Source organism: Muntiacus reevesi, chromosome X (genome assembly GCF_963930625.1).
Source record: "Muntiacus reevesi chromosome X, mMunRee1.1, whole genome shotgun sequence".
Lineage (NCBI taxonomy): Eukaryota > Metazoa > Chordata > Mammalia > Artiodactyla > Cervidae > Muntiacus > Muntiacus reevesi.
Window position 1 is genome coordinate 81,170,691 of NC_089271.1, and position 23,644 is coordinate 81,194,334.

A 23,644-nucleotide genomic window follows, 5' to 3' on the forward strand; every position below is an offset into this window, starting at 1 on the left:
AGTTTATGTTCTCTAGACCTGTTTCTTTGGTTATCTAAGCAATCCCGATTTAATAACTCACATCAGTAAGTGGTTCTCTCTGATTGGCTAACAAATGAACCTTTCAGAAACTAAATTTTGTCACTCATTTTTATTTATTTTTGTGATGAAATTCTATGATGATATGCTTCATTTTAATTCCCTAATTCTTTTGTTGCATTCTTGTGAGTTGGAATGTTGTGATGAGTGCTTAACGTGGTAATATCAATGCGTATTGAATTATTTTTATCACAGCTATAGTGTCAAAAGAGGAGAGTGAAAAAATTGGCTTAAAGCTCAACATTCAGAAAACTAAGATCATGACATCTGGTCCCATCACTTCATGGGAAATAGATGGGGAAACAGTGGAAACAATGTCAGACTTTATTTTTTTGGGCTCTGAAATCACTGCAGATGGTGACTGCAGCCATGAAATTAAAAGAATGAAATTAGAATACTTTCTAACACCATACACAAAAATAAACTCAAAATGGATTAAAGATCTAAATGTAAGACCAGAAACTATAAAACTAGAGGAGAATATAGGCAAAACACTCTCCGACATAAATCACAGCAAGATCCTCTATGACTCACCTCCCAGAATATTGGAAATAAAAGCAAAAATAAACAAACAGGACCTAATGAAACTTAAAAGCTTTTGCACAACAAAGAAAACTATAAGCAAGGTGAAAAGACAGCCCTCAGATTGGGGGAAAATAATAGCAAATGAAGCAACAGACAAAGGACTAATCTCAAAAATATACAAGCAACTCCTTCAGCGCAATTCCAGAAAAATAAATGACCCAATCAAACAAAGGGCCAAATAACTAAACAGACATTTCTCCAAAGAAGAAATACAGATGGTTAACAAACACATGAAAAGATGCTCAACATCACTCATCATCAGAGAAATGCAAATCAAAACCACAATGAGGTACCATTACACGCCAGTCAGGATGGCTGCTATCCAAAAATCTACAAGCAATAAATGCTGAAGAGGGTGTGGAGAAAAGGGAACCCTCTTACACTGTTGGTGGGAATGCAAACTAGTACAGACACTATGGAGAACAGTGTGGAGATTTCTTAAAAAAAAAAAACTGGAAATAGAACTGCCATATGACCCAGCAATCCCACTTCTGGGCATACACACTGAGGAATCCAGATCTGAAAGAGACACGTGCACCCCAATGTTCATCGCAGCACTGTTTATAATAGCCAGGACATGGAAGCCGCCTAGATGCCCATCTGCAGACGAATGGATAAGGAAGCTGTGGTACATATACATCATGGAATATTACTGAACTGAACTGAACTGACAGTGTCATTGCAGAATAAACACAGTTTTCATTTAAATGAAAGCATAATAATTCTTGCTCAACTGAGCCTTAAAACGTGATGTTCCAAACCCTTTATCACATATACTAAATTCACACATTTAGAAAATATAGTCAGTCAGTCCAGTCACTCAGTTGTGTCTGAATCTTTGTGACCCAATGGACTGCAGCAGGCTAGGCTTCCCTATCCATCACCAACTCCTGGAGCCTACTCAAACTCTTCTCCGTCACGTCGGTGATGCTATCCAACCATCTCATCCTGTGTTTTCCACTTCTCCTCATGGCTTCAATCTTTCCCAGCATCAGTGTATTTTCAAATGAGTCAGCTCTTCATATTAGGTGGCCAAAGTTTTGTAGTTTCAGCTTCAGCATCAGTCCTTCCAATCAATATTCAGGACTGATTTCCTTTAGGATGGACTGGTTGGATCTCCTTGCAGCCCAAGGGATTCTCAAGAGTCTTCTCTAATCCCACAGTCCAAAAGCATCAATTCTTCTGTGCTCAGCTTTCTTTATAGTCCAACTCTCATATCCATACATATTAAAACCATAGCTTTGACTAGATGGACCTTTTTTGGCAAAGTAATGACTCTGCTTTTTAATATTCTGTCTAGGTTGGTCACAGCTTTTCTTCCAAGGAGCACGTGTCTTTTCATTTCATGGCTGCAGTCACCATCTGTGGTGATTTTGGAACCCAAGAAAATAAAGTCTCACTGTTTTCATTGTTTCCCCATCTATTTGCCATGAAGTGATGGGAGCAGGTGCCATGATCTTAGTTTTCTGAATGTTGAGTTTTAAACCAGGTTTTTCACTCTCCTCTTTCACTTTCATCAAGAGGCTCTTTAGTTCTTCTGTGCTTTCTGCCATAAGTGTGGTGTCATATGCATATCTGAGGTTATTGATATTTCTCCTGGCAATCTTGATTTTGGCTTGTGCTTCATCCAGCCTGGCATTTCTCATGATGTACTCTGCATATAAGTTAAATAAGTAGGGTAACAATATACAGCCTTGACATACTCTTTCTCTATTTGGAACCAGTGTGTTATTCCATGTCCAGTTCTAACTGTTGTTTCTTGACCTGCATACAGATTTCTCAGGAGGCAGGTCAGGTGATTTGGTATTTCCATCTCTTTAAGAATTTTCCACAGTTTGTTGTGATTCTCACGGTCAAAGGTTTGGTGTAGTCAATAAAGTAAAAGTAGATGTTTTTCTGGAACATTTTCGCTTTTTCAATGAGCCAGCAAATGTTGGCAATTTAATCTCTGGTTCCTTTGCCTTTTCTAAATATATTCAACATTATTAAAACAGAGAATATGCTCTCTGTCTTGAGAAAAATAAAATGGATAAAAAATGTCTTTCGAGATCATGATAATTATTCTGGGTTGGTATGCTAGTATATGTGTACCAATTCATAAATTTATTGCCATTTATAGCAACTATTAAATATCTTCCTATGATAAATAGCAAATTTGTGATGTGGTGGCACTTCCAGGATAGATTTTAATTTCAGACACTGTAAATTTGCAAATACAAGTTATTGAAGCCATTGAGTTGTAAAAGCATTGGACTGAAAGTGTCTGCAGCTTGAAGTTCATCCATTTAACTATTTTAAAATCGCCCTCCACAATCCTATTCATATGTTTAATGGAACTCTTAAATGTAACACTGGTATATAAGCTTTGTGAAAAAAAGAATTCTTTTTTCTCTTGTTTATTCCCTTACCTAGAATTGTCCCTGTTGCATTGTAAATTCTCAACAACTGCAATGTTTAGAAAGAGATATTTACCCAGTCACTCTTTTACTTACCTGTGTTTGATGCTTGTGTGCAATGTACTGTTTTTCATTTTTAACAAATCATTTAACAAATATTTCTGTTTTTTCCCTCTTTAAAGCCAATGAAGGAAGTTGTACGATCTCACACACCCATGAAAGAAACAACTACTGTGGAGATCTGGACTCATCCCCATCCACAGGTTTGAAAGGAAACATGATGTTTCCCTTTAACTGATTTTTATGGATGTTTATTTAAAAATTGTTATATTTCTCAATATATGTTCTTTGAAACTTCTTTAGGTGATTTTGCCCTCTATTCATGTGAAAATATGACTATAAATACCTATTTCTTCCTAGTGTGGTTTGATAATAATAGTGGAAGTAGTTTATTTGTTGAATTAGATGCAAGCATCACCCAAAAAGTATCTTCTAAATGGTTGTTTCACTGATGTTTAAGTCTAGTCACAAAGTAGTGGGAGAACAACAACAAGAGAAATTGAGAGCCACTGTTTTGTAGTATGATTTAAATTTATGGTATATATGTGTGCATGCTCAGTTTTGTTCAACTCTGTGACCCTATGGGCTGTAGCCTGCCAGTCTCCTCTGTCCATGGGATTCTCCAGACAAGAATACTGAAGTGGGTTGCCATTTCGTCCTCCAGGGGAATCTTCCAGACCCAGGGATTGAATCTGGGCCTCCTTCGTCTTCTGCGTTGGCAGGCAAATTCTTTACCATTGAGTCACCTGGGAAATTTAAAGTATAGGACAATTTGATTTTATGTTAATTAGGAAAATTTTAGTATGACCTCCTTGAAACAAACCAGTTTGAATTTAAAAAGAAATTAACCTATAAGCTATTTTTAAAGAATCCACTTTTACTCATCTCCATCAGGACTGCTCAGAATGCGACTGACAAAGCCAATCACATTTGTTTTCTTCATAGAAGCCTTAGGGAAATTTAAAAATGAAATGAGATCAATCTAAACATTTGTTTGTGATTTGTCATTCTGTAGCTAGTTTACCTAATGTTGCTAGTAACATAGAGGTCCTGCATCTGACCCCTTGGGTACCAAATTAATAACCATAAATTACCCTCTATCCAGATATTTTCAAATATCTTTTACATGTTACTAAGGAAATAAATTTTTAAAATGTAGATACATAAATGTATATCTAGAGTATTAGAAAAACAACCCAAAAGGAATGAGGAGAGAATCACATTGCTTATTATTTGACGAGTGCTTCTGAAACTCATGGAAGTTATGTGTTCTATAAAAATAATATCCTTAAATATTTTACAGAGTTAATTTATGCTTTTTAGGGAGAGTTGTAGAATCAATGCATGCACTATGGGAAGAAATGATTAATTAATTAAAGTTCATTGCAAACCAGGAGCTGTCCAGATTCTTACTAGATTTAAATTACTTGAATCCAAATTCATGAAGTTTTGCCAAATTTCAAACTTTCTACTCTTGCACTTCTGATCCAGTCTCAAGAAAACTGATGAGAATGTAGAATACATGGTGATATAATCCACATCTATATACTTAACTAAGAACTTAGCTAGTCTTCAGAATAGCAGTTTTGAGGAAAAGCACACAATTTTAAAATCTGTACTTTAAGGTCCAAAGATTTAAACTACTAGTGTGACATGAAGTGGGCTAGGGTAAATAGATATCAAGTGAAATTAGACATTGTTAAGTAAGACTCTTCATCTATGAATAAGATATTGCTCTATCAGCAATATTTTTTTTTTCCAGCGAGTTACTCCTGATTGTATTCTACTAAATTGAGTGCAGTATAATTAACTGTACTAATTTCTTGCTGATTACTGATTCTCCTGTTTGTTTAAATCTTGTTAGACACACAGTTGTTTCTTATACAGTGTGTTTTACTTGAGACTCTTTTAATAGGTAAATCTTGTAGGTATCTGACAACTTTGGGTGTCCTTACTGCCTGAGATTTCAATTGAAATTTAAGATGTGTCATAGAGTGGTAGATTGCACTGCGTACTATTACTATGAATATAATATAGATAGGGACTTTCCAACCTTGTTTTTGGTAAACACTGGGCTAGCCTCTGAAAAGTTTAAAGAAAACATACATTTTATAAATAAGTTTTATAGTTCCTTATATTTAGTAAGATATTCACTACTCATTTGTGGGATTTCAAAAACAACAATCTAAACAGAAACTACTGAAATAGAGTATAACCTGAAAATTAAATTATTTCTATTCCTCCACTGAAATCTGTAAACTCTTTAATAATGCTTCCCTCCGCCATTCAGGTGACAACTAAGACTCATGATACAGACAGTGACTTGGAGGGTTTATTTCATTTAAATGGGCAAATACTGCAATGGTGTCACATTAAGCAGAATTGTTCTTATCTGTAAAGTTCAACTAATTAAAGTAACTTGTGAACTATGACATAGTTCAACTTATTCTTTGAATAATGAAAATAAAAATGTAAGTGTTCATTTCCTTATAAGAAATAGCCTTATAAGTAAATTTTTAGATTTTTATTAGAATCTTTGGAAAAGTCTGTATACAACTGGGGTACATGTCTTGAAATTCCAAGTTAGATTTTTAAAAATTAACATGATTTAAAAAAAAAAATTGAAAAGAAAAGCAAATCACTCACAGTAGCTTTTCAGTGTGTAGGGGACAACTATGAGGTCATAAATATTCACTGCAGCTAATATCCTAGCATCCGTGCAGTACTGGGCGAAATAGAGAGCTACTCAGAAATGGTCATTTCCTAGTTTTGCACATGCTGTTTACATATGTCAGTTCATGTGGAATTCTTATTTTTTGATAATGAAACACTTTATAATAACTTGAACTTTTTCCCTTGGATAATAAATTCTCCCACTTCAACCACCTTTTCTGCCCCCTGACTCTTAGTAATTACAATGCTCAGCATGCAAGCAAGTCTAAAACTGAATAACATTCTGTAAAAAATTTAAAACAAAATAAAACTAGTATATGTGGGAGGAGTCTTTTTATGGTTTTCTATGACTTTCAATAACAATGGCCTTGCTTGTGAAAAAATTCTAAGGATAGTCTGATTATGTATATAGACATTAACTTGGTTGCCACTGTACTTCATTAAATCCAGATGTATTGTGATCATGACTCATACTCATTAATAAATACGTGGCTTAGAACAGTAGTATTAGGAAACTGCTATAGAACATGTGAGTGAGGAATGGACCCATTCAGTTCAGTTCAGTTCAGTCACTCAGTCATGTCCAACTCTTTGTGACCCCGTGGGCTGCAACATGCCAGGCTTCCCTGTCCATCACCAACCCCCAGAGCTTGCTCAAACTCATATTCATCCAGTCGGTGATGCGATCCAACCATCTCATCCTCTATTGTCCCCTTTTCTTCCTGCCTTCAATCTTTCCCAGCATCAGGGTCTTTTCCAATGAGTCAGTTCTTTGCATCATGTGGCCAAAGTACTGGAGTTTCAGCTTCAGCATCAGTCCTTTCAATGAATATTCAGGACTGATTTCCTTTAGGATTGAGTAGTTGGATCTCCTTGCAGTTACTTGTTAATAACTCCCCAAACCTTCACACCCATAGCTAGTGACTCAAGTTTCCCACAAAGAACACAACTGACCTCTGACACAGAAAGTAAATAAAATAGTGCAAACTCTATGAAGTGGTACAGGGAAAGAAGAAAAGTGTTGGGATGGCCAAAAAGCTCATTTGAGTTTTTCCATAACATCTTATGTACGCATTTTTACTTTGAAAAGACGATGAAAGTCATGTGTAGCAATGGAATATATTTCTTTTATTTCACAAAATCTATATAAAAGTTACTACATAGCAGGTAGTCTTTTAAGCAGTTAAAACATTGACTCATTTAATTCTCGTTACAAACTTATAGCTATTATTAAGCCTATCATTATTAACTCTGTTTTGTAGATGAGGAAGTTGAAGCACTAAGAGATGCTGGATAGTACCAAAGACAGATTGCAGATTTCCTGGGTCTGGCTCTAAAGCTCATCTTTGTAACAACTGCTTAATAATTTCTCACTAGGAATGAACAACGATAATGGAAGACAGTCCCTGGGGCAAGAGATATTTTAAAAGGAGTCTCTTTTTAGTGTTAAACTAGCATAGCTTTCTATTCAGCTAGAACACCTGCATGTATTTGCATATGATAAAGTAAGATGACCCCTTTATGATGCTAGAATGAAAATAAAAGAACAATAAGACATGTGGATCATAAAGAATATGAGGTTTTAAAAATAATCAGAGAAATGCAATTTTTAGAAATATTAAATCTACAATGATAATCTTTAATGAAAATCTTTCTGCAGGATGAGAAAGGCTAATTAACAGTGATAGAATGTGAGAATTCCCATGGTTTTAAAGAATTACCTTGTAATCTTGAAATAGTAGCTAACAGGATCACTAATTCGATATGTTAAAAGTAAATGAAGGAATTGCTACACTAATCTTCCTAACCACAGCATGGTTAGGAAATCCACAGGGCTTTGATGAACCAGCTTTCATAAAGTAATATAAATTCTTACAATTCCTTCATATTTTAAATGGCCTATGATATTGATTTTTGTTTTGTTTTGTTTTGAAATAAAACAACACCGAAGGAAAGTTTAGGTGCTCAGGTCAATACTGGTGTTTTTGCTTCTCTTGCAAGGAAAAAAAAAGTAGATAATTCAAGATAATGCCTTCTTAGACTGTGTATAATTGAATTTTGAAATGTTAGAATACACACAGGCAGAATTTTGTATTGATTTCAGTATGTGTCTACTCAGTGGGGCCACTTATGTTTCTTCATTGGCAGCAAAAGTATCTTGAAAAAAATTCATCGGGGTCATGAAACCACAGAACCATTTCCATAGTGCACATACCACTAACTTTCTTTAGTTGCCAACCTTGGTTTCATATCAGATGATGTTTTTGATAATGCTTTTAAGATATACACTAATTAAAAAAATTTCTTTTGAACCATACACTTCATAATTCATGTTTTCCTCAAAGCCCAAAGCGCTTATCTTTTGGCTGGAAATTCAGGATGCTTTTTGTTGTTTTGATTATGATTCCTTAATGTTGTAGATATAAAGTATATGTTCTATGGGAATGTAAGCTAATGATGATCATACAAGGATCTGAGATCAAAATTTTCCCAGAGTTTAATCTGGGAACTTTTGAGGTTTATTTTCATCCTCAAGGGTTATTTTGTGGAAAGCCTTAAAATGCCAAGCCGACTTCAGATTTAAGTCCTGACATAATAGGAAGCTTGGTTAAAAAAAAAGAAAAAGAAAGACATCAACATGCCTTGATGTGATATTATATATAAGGCTTTATTTTCAGACATACAGAAAATATTCAGCTTTGTTCTGTGACCAGAGTCCTAGGAGTTTAGCCGTTGTCCTTGATCTTTAGTGGTGTGAGTACTTTACTTTTAATCATTAATGATTTTATTTTTAAGTGACTACTAAAGTCATCATGCTAGGTGCTCCACAGCAATTTCTTCCTTTTCTCCAGTCCCTACAGCAGCTTTGTTGAAGTATAGCTACAATATCTGCTTTTCTTAGTGAGGAAACTGGGGCTTAGAGAGGTTGAGTAATGTGTGTAAGGGTACACAGGTTGAGTGTTAGAAGGATTCAAACTCTAATGTTCTAATTCTAAAGTTCATGATCTTCCCCCAACCATACACTGCCTCCCATTCTTATGTTCACAGAGAAAGTCTCTTCAGTGAAACATGTATCCCACATGTGACCTGACATCCCACTGATTCCCATTGCATATTAGTGAATCTCAGCAGCATAGCATATTTGTGTCATGTCCACAGATAAAATGCTTGTAAACACCCATGGCAGATGAATACACACTACAACAGATGGGAACCATTCTTCTGGAACTCTTAGACTACAAAATATTGACAATCAGTTTTGAAAAATTGATGACTATAATGTTATATCCACTGGTTATTAAGCTTTAAAGTAGAATATGAATATGGACCAAAAATACCGTTTGGTATAATAGTAATTTTTGTGAATGAAAAGTCTCAATTTGCAAAATGTAAGAAAGAAATCAATGAGTATACTTTTTATCATATTAATCATTTCTTTACACAGAATCTGGATTATGACTTAGCTTGCACATGAGTCCTCTAGCAATGTCTACCTCCCAAGCAAAATAAATTGTATTTATAATCACAGATGAAACCTTTTGATAACACTGAAATCACAGTGTTAAAATCTCATCACTTGGTGTACTCTATCACGTGAGATCATAAATAAAGTATGTTGGGGATTAAATGTCGACTGTATGAAAAAGGGATACACATCAAATTAGGTGGGGTAGAGTTGGGGACACTGTCCAGGGTGAAGGTATGATCCTTAAAAGTGAGCTGTCAGCAAGCAAGTTAGAATGCCCAAGGGGGAATATGATAAACTTGGACTAACTTTCAGAAGCCAGATGTCCTGAACTAGTGGGAAGGATTCTGTAGAAACGATATTTAAGCAGTGCTGGTAATTCATGGTTAGGCAACCATATTATTGGATTCTCTTTATTGTAAGACTCCAGCCGATGACTCTTCCATCACTACATGTGAAGCTTGGGGTCAGTGATAAAGCATATGAATTTGTTTTCACACCTGTAATATGAGGATGTTTATATCATTCTTATAGAATTGCTATGAGTGTTAACACAGTAGATTCTAAAGCAGGCATGCAATGATGTTCAATAGCCACATATTCAATTCCTTTTCATTTTTCTCCAATCCCATCTAAAAATTGGAAAGTAAAACAAGAAGTTAGGGAAAATTCCAGGTATATGAGTTGACTGAGTGAAACTGGCAATAGTAAACATGGACATTCAGTCCCCATGACCTGCCCTACTATGTGACACTCTGCACTTAGGTAGTAAGATGACTGAGCGTCTTAAAATACTCCCGTATATGACACAGATAATTTCAGGGCCAATGTAGAGTTGGTTTTCACCTCCTACAGTTCAGTGGGCTAACAACCTTCAGAAGTATTTATAATGAAATACTAGATAATTGCCAGAGACATCATACTTTCATTCCTCTTCATTTTGATAGCAGATATACTGAAGGGAAAATTCCAGTTAATTCAAGTTTATATATTATTTTCTCAGATCAGCATGAGATTATATGCTTAAGAGATTTCCTTTTAGCTAATCTAAAACTGTCATAAGCAAATTAAAGAAATCCTATTAGAAGAAGCACTGCTGAGTTTGCACAGGTTCATAGTAACAAGTATATATGGTCCCTAAGTTACTTTGATCTACCTGCTGATATAATCTAGAACTAAGTTAAAAATTAGTAAAAAAAAAAATAAAGGATACACATGTATGTATGACTGAGTCTCTTCGCTGTTCATCTGAAATGATCACAACATTGTCAGTTGGCTACACACCAATAGAAAAGAACAAAATAAAAAAAAAACTTTTCAAAATCTCATCTATAGGTCTAATTTATTACCTAATCATCAGACTAATTGTTGATTTCTACCATAAATGTGGAAAAAAACTGGAAACAGCTTATGCCACACTTATGCTTTATATATATACACACAAACTTCTTTGGTGGCTCAGATGGTAAAGAATTTGTCTACAGTGTTGGAGACCCAGGTTCAAGCCCTGGGTATTTATGTGAGCTTCCCAGGTGGTGCTAGTGGTAAAGAACTCACCTGCTAATGCAGGAGATGTGAGAGATGCAGGTTTGATCCCTGGATGGGGAAGATCCCCTGGAGAAGGGCATGGGAACCCATTCCAGTGTTCTTGCCTGGTGAATCCAATGGACAGAGGAGCCTGGCAGGCTACAGTCCACAGGGTCACAAAGAGTTGGACATGACTGAAGTGACTAATGCACATGCATACACACACACACACACACACACACACACACACACACACACACACAGAACATATAATGTTTACAATCTATAAAGCATATAGAACATCCCATTCTTTAATGTGATGTGGAAGTACTTCACTTCATGAATTTGACAGATAATCTAAATAGTAAATCTGTCATTCCAGGCCTTATTTGTTTAGAATACATTCTGTTTCACATGCAACAATGTCAAATTTCTCCATTTTATGTTAGTGCCCAAATGTCAGAGAAGCAATGCTAGAGCAATTTAGCAGTTTACATGCTTCTGACAGTAAAGATTTCCCTTTTTTCTTTTGTTTTCTGTTTTCTTTGACTTTGCAGCAGCTAGTCCTTCTCCCCTGCTGCTATTTCCAGCTGCTAATTCCTATTAGCAAACATTGTAGAGCATCTTGATCCCTCTGCAGTTGTTAGCCCTTCTCTGTAATATAGAGCTCTTATTTTGTTAACTAAAATTATTGAAAAATGAGTAGAGCAACAGAAGACTTTATACTCATATTGAAACTCTCACCAGGTTTCTGCTGAAGATCTTTGGTCAGATTTTAGTTACCTTAGAATTTATCAGAGTGAGTTTCCAAATATATTTCATCTATATGTTCTTTATGATAAAGCTGCAAAAGCACATCTGGAATACTACTGTAAAACTCCCATTCCTCTCCCCTCTCCTAGATTTCTCCTATCTGTCTATTCTCAAAGAACTACAATATATTTCATCCTAAATTCCAATACTGATTGGAAGGTCCATATGGAGGGCCTTACTTTAAAAATCTTTAACTGTGTCCTGTTATTTACTGAAAGAAGTTTAGTTACAGTCCCATGTTTCCATGTTTTTTTAAATTAATTTGTTTTAATTGGAAGGTAATTTCTTTACAATATTCTAGTGGTTTTTGCAATATATTGACATGAATTTGCCATACATTGACATGGGTGTACATATGTCCCCTGGTTCCAAACCCCCCTCCCACCTCCCTCCCTGAACACATGAGTCAGGTTTAATGAGGTGGATGAAACTGGAGCCTATTATACAGAGTGAAGTAAGTCACAAAGAAAAGCACCAATACAGTATGTTAATGCATATATATGGAATTTAGAAAGATGGTAATGATAACCCTATATGTGAGACAGCAGAAGAGACACAGATGTATAGAAGAGTCTTTTGGACTCTGTCGGAGAAGGCGAGGGTGGGATGATTTGAAAGAATAGAATTGAAACCATATTTCTATGTCTTGACCCACACTTTCTTTCTGGTCTTTCTACATGTTTCTTTCTGGCTCATTGCTCAATGCCTACCATATATTGCAATCAAACTAGACTCTACTCTTCCTTCAGTTTTCTTATTCCCCCTACCTGCTTGTTTGTATCTATTTCTCCCTTTCCAAACAATGTTTCTCCCTTATCTCCTCCTGTTCTGAACCACTGGCATAGTACTCATCTTTTAAGGTACCATGTGAAATGCTTTTCAGTTCACCTAATTGACTATTACCTCTCCATTCTCTGAGCCCCCATAGCACTGTGTATGTGCCTCTCAAGGTTTTTATGACACACAGGCTTACATTTCAAATATTTGTGCTCACATCTTCTCCCTCTATAGTGTTAGCTCTTTGAGAGCAAGGATGGATTTCAACTCATTACTCCATATCTAGTACTGTATCTTGAATTCCGTAAGAGTTCTCCAGTGAGAACTCTCCCTGTTCTCCAGGGAGAACAAAATATTCTCCCCCACTTAAGGACTGGTATTCACTTACGCTTTTCTTCTAGGCTTCCCAGGTGGCGCTAGTGGTAAAGAACCACCTACCAATGCAGGAGATGAGGTCATATTTCATATTAGATTAGAGCTTGCACATTGGAGTCAGAAAAGTCTGGGTTTGAATATCAGCATTGCCACTGACTAGTTATGTAATCTTTTCCAAACTGTTTGATAGCACTGAGTTTTATTTTCATCATTTATCATGACAATACTAATACATTTCTTTTATCAGAAATTGGTTATGCATAACCTAGTTAATTACTTAGTACAATGTCTGGCACATTGTAAATATTCAATAACAGTTAATTTTATATATGAATGTGTGTGTGACTTTGTGTTTGTGTACAGTTTGATTGTTTGAACTCCAGGCCACAGATCAGTGTTTTCTATTTTAATGCAACATTGTTTATTTCTTAATCCATTTATTCTCAAAAAGTCCATGCTGCTCTATCTTTCAACCTATTTCATCTCACAGCGTGGTTTCCATTTTTGTTTTAAAGTCTCCAAAGAGGAGGGTTACTTAGCCTCTAAAATAACTAATTCATTAAACTCTGCCCTTCTTTGCCAAGGGTTCAAATGATAGGAAATAGTAGAACAAGAGACCCAAAAAGCAAAGCTGCCTTTCACTTTCCACCCATCATCACTGCTGCTCTTGAGAATTCCATCAGTGTTCCTGGTAGTGAGGCTAAATCTGAAACATGATCAAATGAACTCTGCTGCTTGGAGACTTCAATAATTGACATCCTAATTAAAGCTACATTTGAAAAATCAACTATAAGTAATTTGCTCAGTGCTATTGAGTGATCTGTTAATATACTCCATAAAATCATTTTGGGGGTGAATTCTTTCTAAAGTATCTGTTTATATGTGAGCTACTCTTGTACTCTGTGGATTTACAGAAATGGGAACCCGCTTGCTGGGCATTAATACTGAAGGTACACAAATAGTGGATTTAGTGATCTGTCTTGCTTCTTTAATGCACATGTATTTGGACCGTGAGAGATAACTGTGGGACTCTTGGACCATTGTTTTTTCAGTTTTATTGAGATATATGTAACTGACATGTGGTCTTCCCAGGTGACACTAGCCGTAAAAAATCTGCCTGCAGGAGATGCAAGAGACATGGGTTCTATCCGTGGGTCGGGAAGATCCCCTGAAGGAAGACATGGCAACTCACTCCAGAATTCTTGCCTGGAGAATCCCATGGACAGAGGAGCCTGGCGGGCTACAGTCCATGGGGTTGCAAAGAGTTGGGCAGGACTGAGCGACTGAACTCAACTGGCATGTAACTTTGTGTAAATTTAAGATGTGCTTCATGCATAGAGAAAATGAGCTGTTGTAAGGGAATATCTCAAGCATTCTGATGCAAGGAATAAGAATGGCAACATCTCTGCATCCCAGCCCTCAGCCTCCCTTCCCCATTGACCACAGGAAACCTGAAGAAGTATCTAATCAAAGTACGTTGAGAGTTAAAACAAGATGAATAACTAGTCACACATCTGTGCTGACTTTTGAGGCAGTAGTGCTTATTAAAGGCTTCTGATTCTTGAAGGCAACACTGAGGCCACTTAACCAGCATAGCATGTCTCTTCTCTAATGCCCTAAAGAGATGGTAGTAAAGAATGTTTATAGGGAAAGGATGATACAAAAATATTGCAGACTTTTTGAATCCTTGAAGGCATTTAATACACGCACTTCAACAAGAAAATAATTAAATGAACAACTCCAGCAACTCCTTAAAAGTGGCACTTAATCATGGAGCACATGCCTTAGGTATCATTTACCTTAGCTCTGTCTAAAATGTTTGTTTTGGCTAATCAGGTATGCTTTGAGAATTCTGTGGGTATTCTCCACCAACACAATTGCCTTTCCTCTTCTCCCTTGCATCACCTCTGAGTGTTAGGCATTGTTAATCTGTAGCATGGAAACATATTGAGCTTCTGTTGATATTTTTTTCTATTACAACAACTCTTAAGAGCTTTGTTGTTAGTTTGAAAAGGAGTTTTACAACATGTCAAATGCAAATTTTTTCTTTTAATAGTCTAATAAAAACATCTTTGAGAGTTACCTCTTCTGAGGCAATATAATTTACACGTGTACAAAATGCATTTTGCTCTAAATGAAGGTAAATAAATAATTTGTGCCATATGTCCAACTCTCTCTGTTTGGTCTAATATTTTCCAAAGTAAGCTGTTTGTACTATTTCTTTCTTACTTTATTGTCACTTAACACAATAATAAATCAAAAACAGCATTTATTGAGTGTTTAGTTTGTGAGAACTCCTGAGGCAAATACTGGTAATATAACCATGAGAAAGAAAAAAGAATTGCAAGCTTTGTCTTCCAGTAGTTTACAGCTTAGTAAGAAAAAGGTGTGCTAACCACTAATTATAAACTAAAAATAAATAGGTGCTAAATATTTGAATAAGTAACAATACTATGAACATGGGAAAATGATTGCATTTGACTAGGAGTAGAAGTTAGGAAGGATTTATGGTTGGTGGTGACATTGGAGCTGAAATTCAGAGAAGGATGATGAGAATGGGATTAGGATCAATGACATATTTGCTAATTTTCTTTTAAAGCACAGTGCTTTGTATTCAGCTTACCCTCAATCAGCAGTAATAGTTATTACTTCACAACCTCACACAGGTAGTAAGTGGTAGAGTTGGAAATCAGATCTCCCATTTTACTTTCTTTCTACAATATTTTTGTAGAATAATTTTGCAACTGAAATTCTGAATTTCTTTCTACAATGTTTCTTTCTCTGAATATAGTATGCTCTGATTAACAGAGCAGTCTCAATATCAACAGTAAAAAAAAAATAATTTTAATTAGACCAATTTTAGGTTGAACTGGATTACCCTGAGAAACTTCATGTGCATGAACAAGTACATGAGGGAAACAGATTAAAGATCAAAAATCATTCTTGATTGTCAAGTACTGAAAGTTTAGTTGAATCTCAAATTCAGAACTCAAAATGACCTTTTAGAAATATTAAACACAACACACACACACACACACACACACACACCCTTGTGTCTTTTATAATATTTTGATTCTGAGCTATTATCATGGAAGTACATACAAAAAAAAATCAGAGATTAAGAGGCCAAGACAAGTAAGCTCTCAAGTGGTCTATATGTTAAAATTTTAATCCTTAGAAAAAAAATTTGAAGCAGACAAGGAAATGCCCCCAGTGTCCTTTCTGTCATACACATGGACCCACATATAATAACAACTTCCCTGCAAGGAGTGGACTTAGAACTCCTGCATTTTAATTTTATTCCTTGGTTTTTCCCCAGCTTTCCTCTGCTTCTTTCATTTCATTGACAAATGTAACACCTGATCCCTGCATTGATCTTGTGAAATATGCTAGTTTTAACTCCTATTTCTGATTTTTTTCCCCCCCTGGCATTACTTAGTCTGTAAAGATCTATAAACTTGATGCAAATTTCAATAAATTGCAGTCATTTATATTCACTCAAGTTTATTTTCTGTTCAGAAATATATTCTCTAAGATAATGTGATAATGCTCCTGGTTATGCCTCATAATCCTAACGCTGTTGAGTTTCCTGGCACACATTATTTTTTTTTAAATTTTTAATAAACGAACTTGTGTCTTTTGTTCATTGAAATAATATACCTTTGTGACTGTTTAGTCTGTTTTATATCCTCCTGAACATGATCTGAAGGTTTTGCACCGTATTTTTAAGGTGAAATACTACCTAAAATTAAATAGTATCACTGTGGGCTTTTAAAAATCAAAACTGTAATTCAGATTGTTGCATTTATAAGTTTCTGTACTCCTTGAGGAGAGAAACTAATATGTTAGTGGGGAGGTTTAATAATTCAGACCATGAGAGCCTCACATTTATTTTTTTTCTTTCATAGATGCTATAGTGTAGATGCTATTAAGATACAGTAAAAACTTATAGAAAAATTCTGCTAATCATTACAGTTCAGACAATGAAACAAGTATATTCCTATAACAATGAACATGGAGAACATTGCTATATCAAAAAGTGAAAAATAGATGCATATACTTTATAAAAAATGATTGTGTCCTTAAAAGTGAAACATGTAAACAAGCAGTTATAACGACAGTAAAAAATATAATAAAATAAAACACAAACTGACTGAAAAGGGACATGAAAAGCTGTATTATACCTGCTACTTAAAAACATATCCATTTATTTACTTTTCCATTTTGGTGTTGTCAGTGTTCAAGAGAATTTAACCTTATCAATGGGGCTTCTCTGGTAGCTCAACTGGTAAAGAATTCACCTGCAATGCAGGAGACTCCGGTTTGATTCCTGAGTTGGGAAGATCCTCTGGGGAAGGGGTAGGCTACCCACTCCAATATTCTTGAGCTTTCCTGGTGACTCAGTCAGTAAAGAGTCTGCCTGCAATGCGGGATACCTGGGTTTGATCCCAGGGTTGGGAAGATCCCCTGATGGAGAGCATGGCAACCCACTCCAGTATTCTTGCCTGCAGAATCCCATAGACAGAGGAGCCTAGAGGGCTACAGTTCATGGGGTCGTAAAGAGTCAATCTTATCAACATACAGCCATGGCAATCTAGATTTTTATTTTCTGGTGTCTGCTAGAAAATTGACATTGAAACTTGTGTTAAGAAATCTCACAATTAGTTTTCTGTTACCCTGTAATACTCAAGCAATAAGTATGTACTGATTAATTGAATGATCTAGTGACCTCAAAGAAGTTAATGATGTTGTTGTACCAAATGCACCAAATGTTGTAGCCATGCATTCCAGGAAACAAACTCACTCAGAAGGATAATGCAGATAGTGGAGTGGAGTTTATTACACCAGTGGGCCCAAGGCAGAGTCTCCTCTTAGCCAAGGACCCCAACCAGTTTTTGTGCAAACCTTATATACCCTAAGTGTACGTGCTCAAACTCACCTCCCCAAATTCTCTGAAACTAGTCTGGACAAATGAAAAGAAAGATACAATCAAAGTTAACCCGTGATTCGTATGCCTTAAGCCTAGGTAGGTAACAGTGGACAATTATCAATAGGCCTGTGGTCACACCCCAATAAGCATAATAGAATTTATTATTCTATCCAGTTACACAGATAATTAGGGTATTATTTTAGGTGACACAGAGTCTAGGTACGAGTCCTGGGGCTCTTCCATCTGGGGCATCTGGTTTTCCAGTTGGTATGTCGTTTCCATAGATACTGGGCATATAGATCAAAGTTCACAGTCTGGCCCAAGATGGAGTCCTGCTTTCAAGATGGAGCTTGTTCTGTCTGTTTCCTCCTTCAATGCTTTTCATGTTCTCTAATAGATACTTAGAAAATGCTTAAAATCCTGGCAAGAGAGAGAAAATGGGTGCTTAAATTTTGGGGTTCACATAGTAAACAAGAAAATGAAATGCTCATTAGTTATTTGATGTACTGTTACATCAAATAATTTAAGTATTATTAACATAATATAATTAAATAATATAAGAACTATTGGTACTAGTCTTATAATAATATAGGAGCATGTTATAGGCAACAAACATGTTTTGTCACCTCTGGTACTTTTACATATCGATAAATTCCTGTGATTCATGCTACAGAAGAGGTAAAAGTAGCTTGTTGAGTGAATAGATATTGAATTTAAGGAAATTTACTGTAGAGATACTACAGTTTGTGCAAACTTTTGCAAAGAGAATTTAAATAATCTGTACTTAATCTAAAAGTCTTTAGATTGAACTGCTTTTTAAAGGAGAGGCTACCATATATGTACCAACTGGGCTCAGAAATAAACTAAATAAATGATGTAATCAGAACAGAACACTAACTGAAGGAATAATTTATATTGCTCCAAAAGGAGGGACTAAGAATAGACTTTTATTTTAGTGGATCTCTCCTACCTTTATTATTTTTTTATTAAGATTAAGCTATTTAATAGATAAAAAGAATAAGCTTACACTTTTCTGCTTGAGGCATAGAACTTAAGGCAATGATATAAAAGTAATAGAAGTAGACATAGAATCTTAAAACTTCTTCATGAATTCAAATTCCTTTTATGTCTAGACCGCGTTGGGAAACACCCATAACTGGCACTACTATTCAAGCATCTGACATCTTACACAATGCCTAAGAAATTTGAAGACCTGCTTTTTTCTTTGGGGCTTCAGTTCAGCAGCTTTGGTACATACAATCAGTTAATTTATGCATACTAAGACTGAGATCAAGTAAGTTTGAAGATTAAATATGAAACAAGGATTTAGCAGAGAGGACTTCCCTCAGTTTCTCTTTCCTCCTTTAATAAATGTGTCAAAATGAGAAGGTAATGGTTTAAGTCACACTCAAATGGGAAATTCAGAAACTGCTTTTGAACTGCCAAAAGAAAATGGATCCAGGCAGGGAGACCTCAGGGTATCTCTAAGGTCTGCCCCTATGATTCTATTTGTATTCAAATCTGAATGCAGGAATTCTGCATTTACTCCCTCTCCATTGAATTCACGGAGAAGGAAATGGCAACCCACTCCAGTATTCTTGCCTGGAGAACCCCAGGGACAGAGAGGCCTGGTGGGCTGCTGTCTATGGGGTTGCACAGAGTTAGCCAGGACTGAAGCAACTTAGCAGCAGCAGCAGTAGCCATTGAATTCAATTTCATTTTGGGGAGGCTACAAAACATACTTTATGCTTAAGAACCTTGAGCTTTGTAAACTGGGAAACCGAAGTTTGAATCTTAATTCGGTCTTTACTAACTATACAACAATAGACAAACTAGTTAATTTCTCTAAGTCTCAGTTTTCTCATCAGTAAAATGGAGATGGTAATACCATACTTGCTGCGGAGGACTGTTGGAAGGATTAAATTCAACAATACATGTCAAACAATTGGGCCAGTGATAGGACACAGCAAAAGTTCTAAAACTGCAGCTTTTATTGTTCCTTAAATCTTTTTATTTAACATTTAAAAAGAGATATTACATGGCTGCTTGCTGTATTTACTTCCAAGGACAAGTAATGGTCATTTTTCCCCCACTGAAAAATGATGATTAACTCCTTCACTATGTGAGACCTTATCAATTCTTATAAAGATCTCACTCAAAGTAATTTATCAGATTTTCAGATGTGCATTGTATAAACTAAGGGATATACAGATGTTCAAAAATTAATTCTGTCTTACAAGAAACCTATGCCTTGAATGGATATCTCTCTCTATTTGTCAGTTGTGTTCAACTCTTTATGACCTCATGGACTGTAGCCTGGCAGGCTTCCCTGTCCATGGAATTTTCCAGGCAAGAATGCTGGAGCAGGTCGCCATTTCCTCCCACAGGGGATCTTCCCTATCCAGGGGTTGAACCCGCATCTTTTGTGTCTCCTGCACTGGCAGGCAGATTCTTTAACACTGTGCCACCTGGGAAGTCCCAGTGTTACCCAGCAAAAGTTTATGTGCCCAATGCACAATGAGGTCAAACAAGCCAAAATGCTAGAGTTTCGGAGCAAAGAAAATTTTATTGCAGGGCCATGCAAGAATATGCAGCTTGTTCCCCAACAATCAGAACTCCCCTAAGAATTTCAGCAAATCAATTTTAAAGGCCATGCGAAGGAGAGGCATCCCAGCATACGTGATCATCTCATGAACAATTCTGATTCACTCATGGCAATTGATCCTTAGACACCAGAAGTTCTGGGAACTAAATGCTCATGACCATCAAGTAGTTAATTTCTTCCCTGTGGTGGTGATTTTTAGCATCTGGAAAACTCCAGAAATATATATGTGATACTGTAAGACCCAAACGTCAGGTCTCTCTTCCGGAGAGGAGCTCCCGTGACTCAATAAACAGTCCAGCAGATGCAATATGCAAGAGGCTTTATTGTCGGTTTGCGCAAGCCGGGCGACTCTAGTCTCCTCGGAGGCAGAGTCGCACCGTATAGCAGTGTAAGCTGACTTTTATAGGCAGAAGCCACATTGTTAGCACATCCAGTACAGTGAATGAGTAACATAAAAGTAACATAATGTGTATCATATGGGGTTATCTTAATCTGTGAGTACAGGTGCTGGACGTCAGTTGGTTCCGGAAAACAGCAGGCTTGTTTGTGCAGTTATTGGGAAACCTATAGACGTTCCGTTTACATTTCTCTATCCTTATTTTGCAAACGGAAAATTCTGCGCAAGTGGAAAATTTACACAGGCCAGGGAATTTCATGGTGTTTTTCAGATTCTTTCAATACTATTACCTGAGTACTTCAGAGAGGAGCTATAGAAGAGGATATGGGGGAAGATGTCTGTCCTGGGAAAGTCCCATAGGATCCTGCTAGGTTACAGGGAGAAAAATCACATTAAAAGTCACAAGTCTGCTTTAATTAAGTGCTAAAATTTTGCATTGCAGAGTTAAAGTAGTGTAGGAGTTACAGACAGATGTGACTGATAGTTGCTATAGTATCCAGTAAAGCTTCTTAGAAAAGGTGAGATTGGAGGTGGGACTTCAGAGATGAATATGATTTGGATAGGAAAAAAGAAAATGAGAATATTCTAGTGAGTTCTAAAGTGAGGAAAATGTCAACAGCATGAGTAAAGTTGTAGTAGGAGAAAAAATAAATCGCATCTGTGGAGGTCAGAGTAGCAATCAGATCATAAGGACAACATGCAGTAGCCATTAGATCCCTCCTCATTTTGCCACAATCTCATTTTTTCCCCAGACAATTCCCAAAGATAACTGAGTGGTAGGATTACTTGGCACAGAAGAATTTAAACTTGTTTTCTTCCCTGCTAAGTGATTCTGAAATATAAATGCTAACACCTAGAGAGCTGCACTTTCAGCTTAGTGTGTGATTCCATTAGGGAGCCATTAATGCTGTCAAGATGCACTAACAGCCCAGAGTGGAGAAAAAATCTAGACTTGAAACTTTCATGACAGCACCTGAAATAAATAGTCAGCTAATATCAGAAAAGTGACAGCATTGACATAAGTTTTTTCTGAGTACAATTATATCATAGCTTTTCCAATTTTGTAATAACTCATTAACCATTCAGGCCACTGACAAGTCAAAAATCAGATTTTAATATTTATTCTGGGTAAATTGAAATAAAATAAAGAAGTAAGTTGTAATTTAACATATTTATTTATTAGAGCAAGACTTCAGTTGCTATGCAGCCTAGGCCCTAGTATAGTCAGTGAGCGAAGCTATATGATTTTTGTTTTACAATCTTACTTTATTGAAAAATAGTTTCTGGCCACCCTAAAAAAAGATTTCTAAAAAAAAAATGCCTAGTTAGGCACAGTTTACAATACCTATAAAAGAGTATTAAAATTGCTTTCAAGTAGAAGAACTTAGAACTGTTGGTGACTTTTTTAAAACTAATGTCCTATTGATCACACTGTGTAATTAAAGTCATTGGAGGGCAATCACAGAAAATTTGGATAATCTGAAAGTGAGAATATCCCATCTTTGTAAGGCAAAAATCTTATTCATATTCTGAAATTATACTTATAATAAAAATAGTTGAGAACTATTTTAAGTGTAAGGGAAATTGAGAACAATATCCATGTACAGAAAGAATTTGCTTTTTTATTTTTTGCAATTTGGACACCAGATAACATAAAACATAACCTTAAGATAGTTTGAACAGGCATACTCACAGCATCCCTTGGAACTTACATTGTTCTCCCATTGTCTTATTTATTTTTTTTTTGTATCCCAACTTTATCCTAAAGCATTTCTGTCTATGTGTATGAATTTATATATCACTCATGTTGGAAGGCAGGAGCATTTCTCTACTGAAATTATCTTGGTTTGGTGAATATGAATGTTGCTAGAGTGACCAATAGAGTTGGTGTCCAGGGAACTTGTTCCTTTACTTTTCAGTGACAAAGAGACAACAGGAAGAAGTTGCTATACAACTTGCAGAGCTGTTGATGAATGCTCTGCCACTGTCAGCAAATATTCCAGAGAAGTCATACACTGCAGGACATTCCAATTTGATTCTCTGTTGCTAGTCTTACCACAAGAGAAAATGGCTGTGCAGAAAGGCGATGAAGTACATTTGTCACTGATTCAGGGATTTCTTTTCAATCTGCCACAACTATAGAATATAGGCTGAAAGTACAGAAGGTAGCAACAGGGAATAAGCAGCAAAATCACTGCAATTCTTCACTAACATCTGCTAATATGGAGAACAAAGATAGTACCTTTAGACATTTTTCAATAAATGCTTCATTTCTAGTAGAAAATTTGTCTATGTATAACAGGTAACTTCGACCAAAGTAAAAATAGAAAGAGGATTCTAATTTTCTTCATTAACTCTGTCTTAGTAGAGAAGAGCATTTTTTTTCCTTTTGTTTTTCCAAATATGCCCATTTTGAGGTAAGTAAGTAAGTAATTACATATTAGTTGCTCAGTCGTGCCCAACTCTCTGCGACCCCATGGACTGCAGCCCACCAGGCTCCTTTGCCCATGAGATTTTTCCAGGCAAGGATACTGGAGTGGGTTGCCATTTCCTTAGAAGAGAATTAGATATAAGCTTTTTCACTGTTTACTAACTGAAAAAGTATGCTATAGAGGAAATTTTTTATTTATTTAAAATAATTTGTAGTTCTTCTGTGTAATGTTTGATATTCTATAGCTGAAGGTCTAAGAAAAAAAAAAAATTCCAAATTGTCTTGAAGAATGAATATCCCTGAAAATCTCTTTCTCTTTTCCGCACCGTTATTTCAAACAGTTCTAATAATGGCAATAAAAATGTCAGTAGGAGTTTAAGTTGGTGAACTGGGGAAATTCTAGTCTGGATTAAGGTAACCAAGTGCTAGGAGACTTATTGTTTGTATGAGCCCTGCAAGGCCTTTAATATGTTTATATTTGCTCTTTGTAGCTGTGTAGAGATATAGTTATATACATCTACAGCTAAATAT

At 36.0% G+C, this 23,644-nt stretch overlaps 1 protein-coding gene across 1 annotated transcript in view; it reads left to right on the forward strand.

Moving 5' to 3' along the window:
- LOC136154110 (protocadherin-11 X-linked) overlaps window positions 1-23,644 on the forward strand; it is an 823,611-nt gene that overhangs the window by 408,031 nt on the left and 391,936 nt on the right. The window contains exon 4 of the mRNA XM_065916351.1: window positions 3,242-3,322. Within this exon, the coding sequence (XP_065772423.1) occupies window positions 3,242-3,322 (81 nt within the window). The remainder of the gene's footprint in view (window positions 1-3,241; window positions 3,323-23,644) is intronic.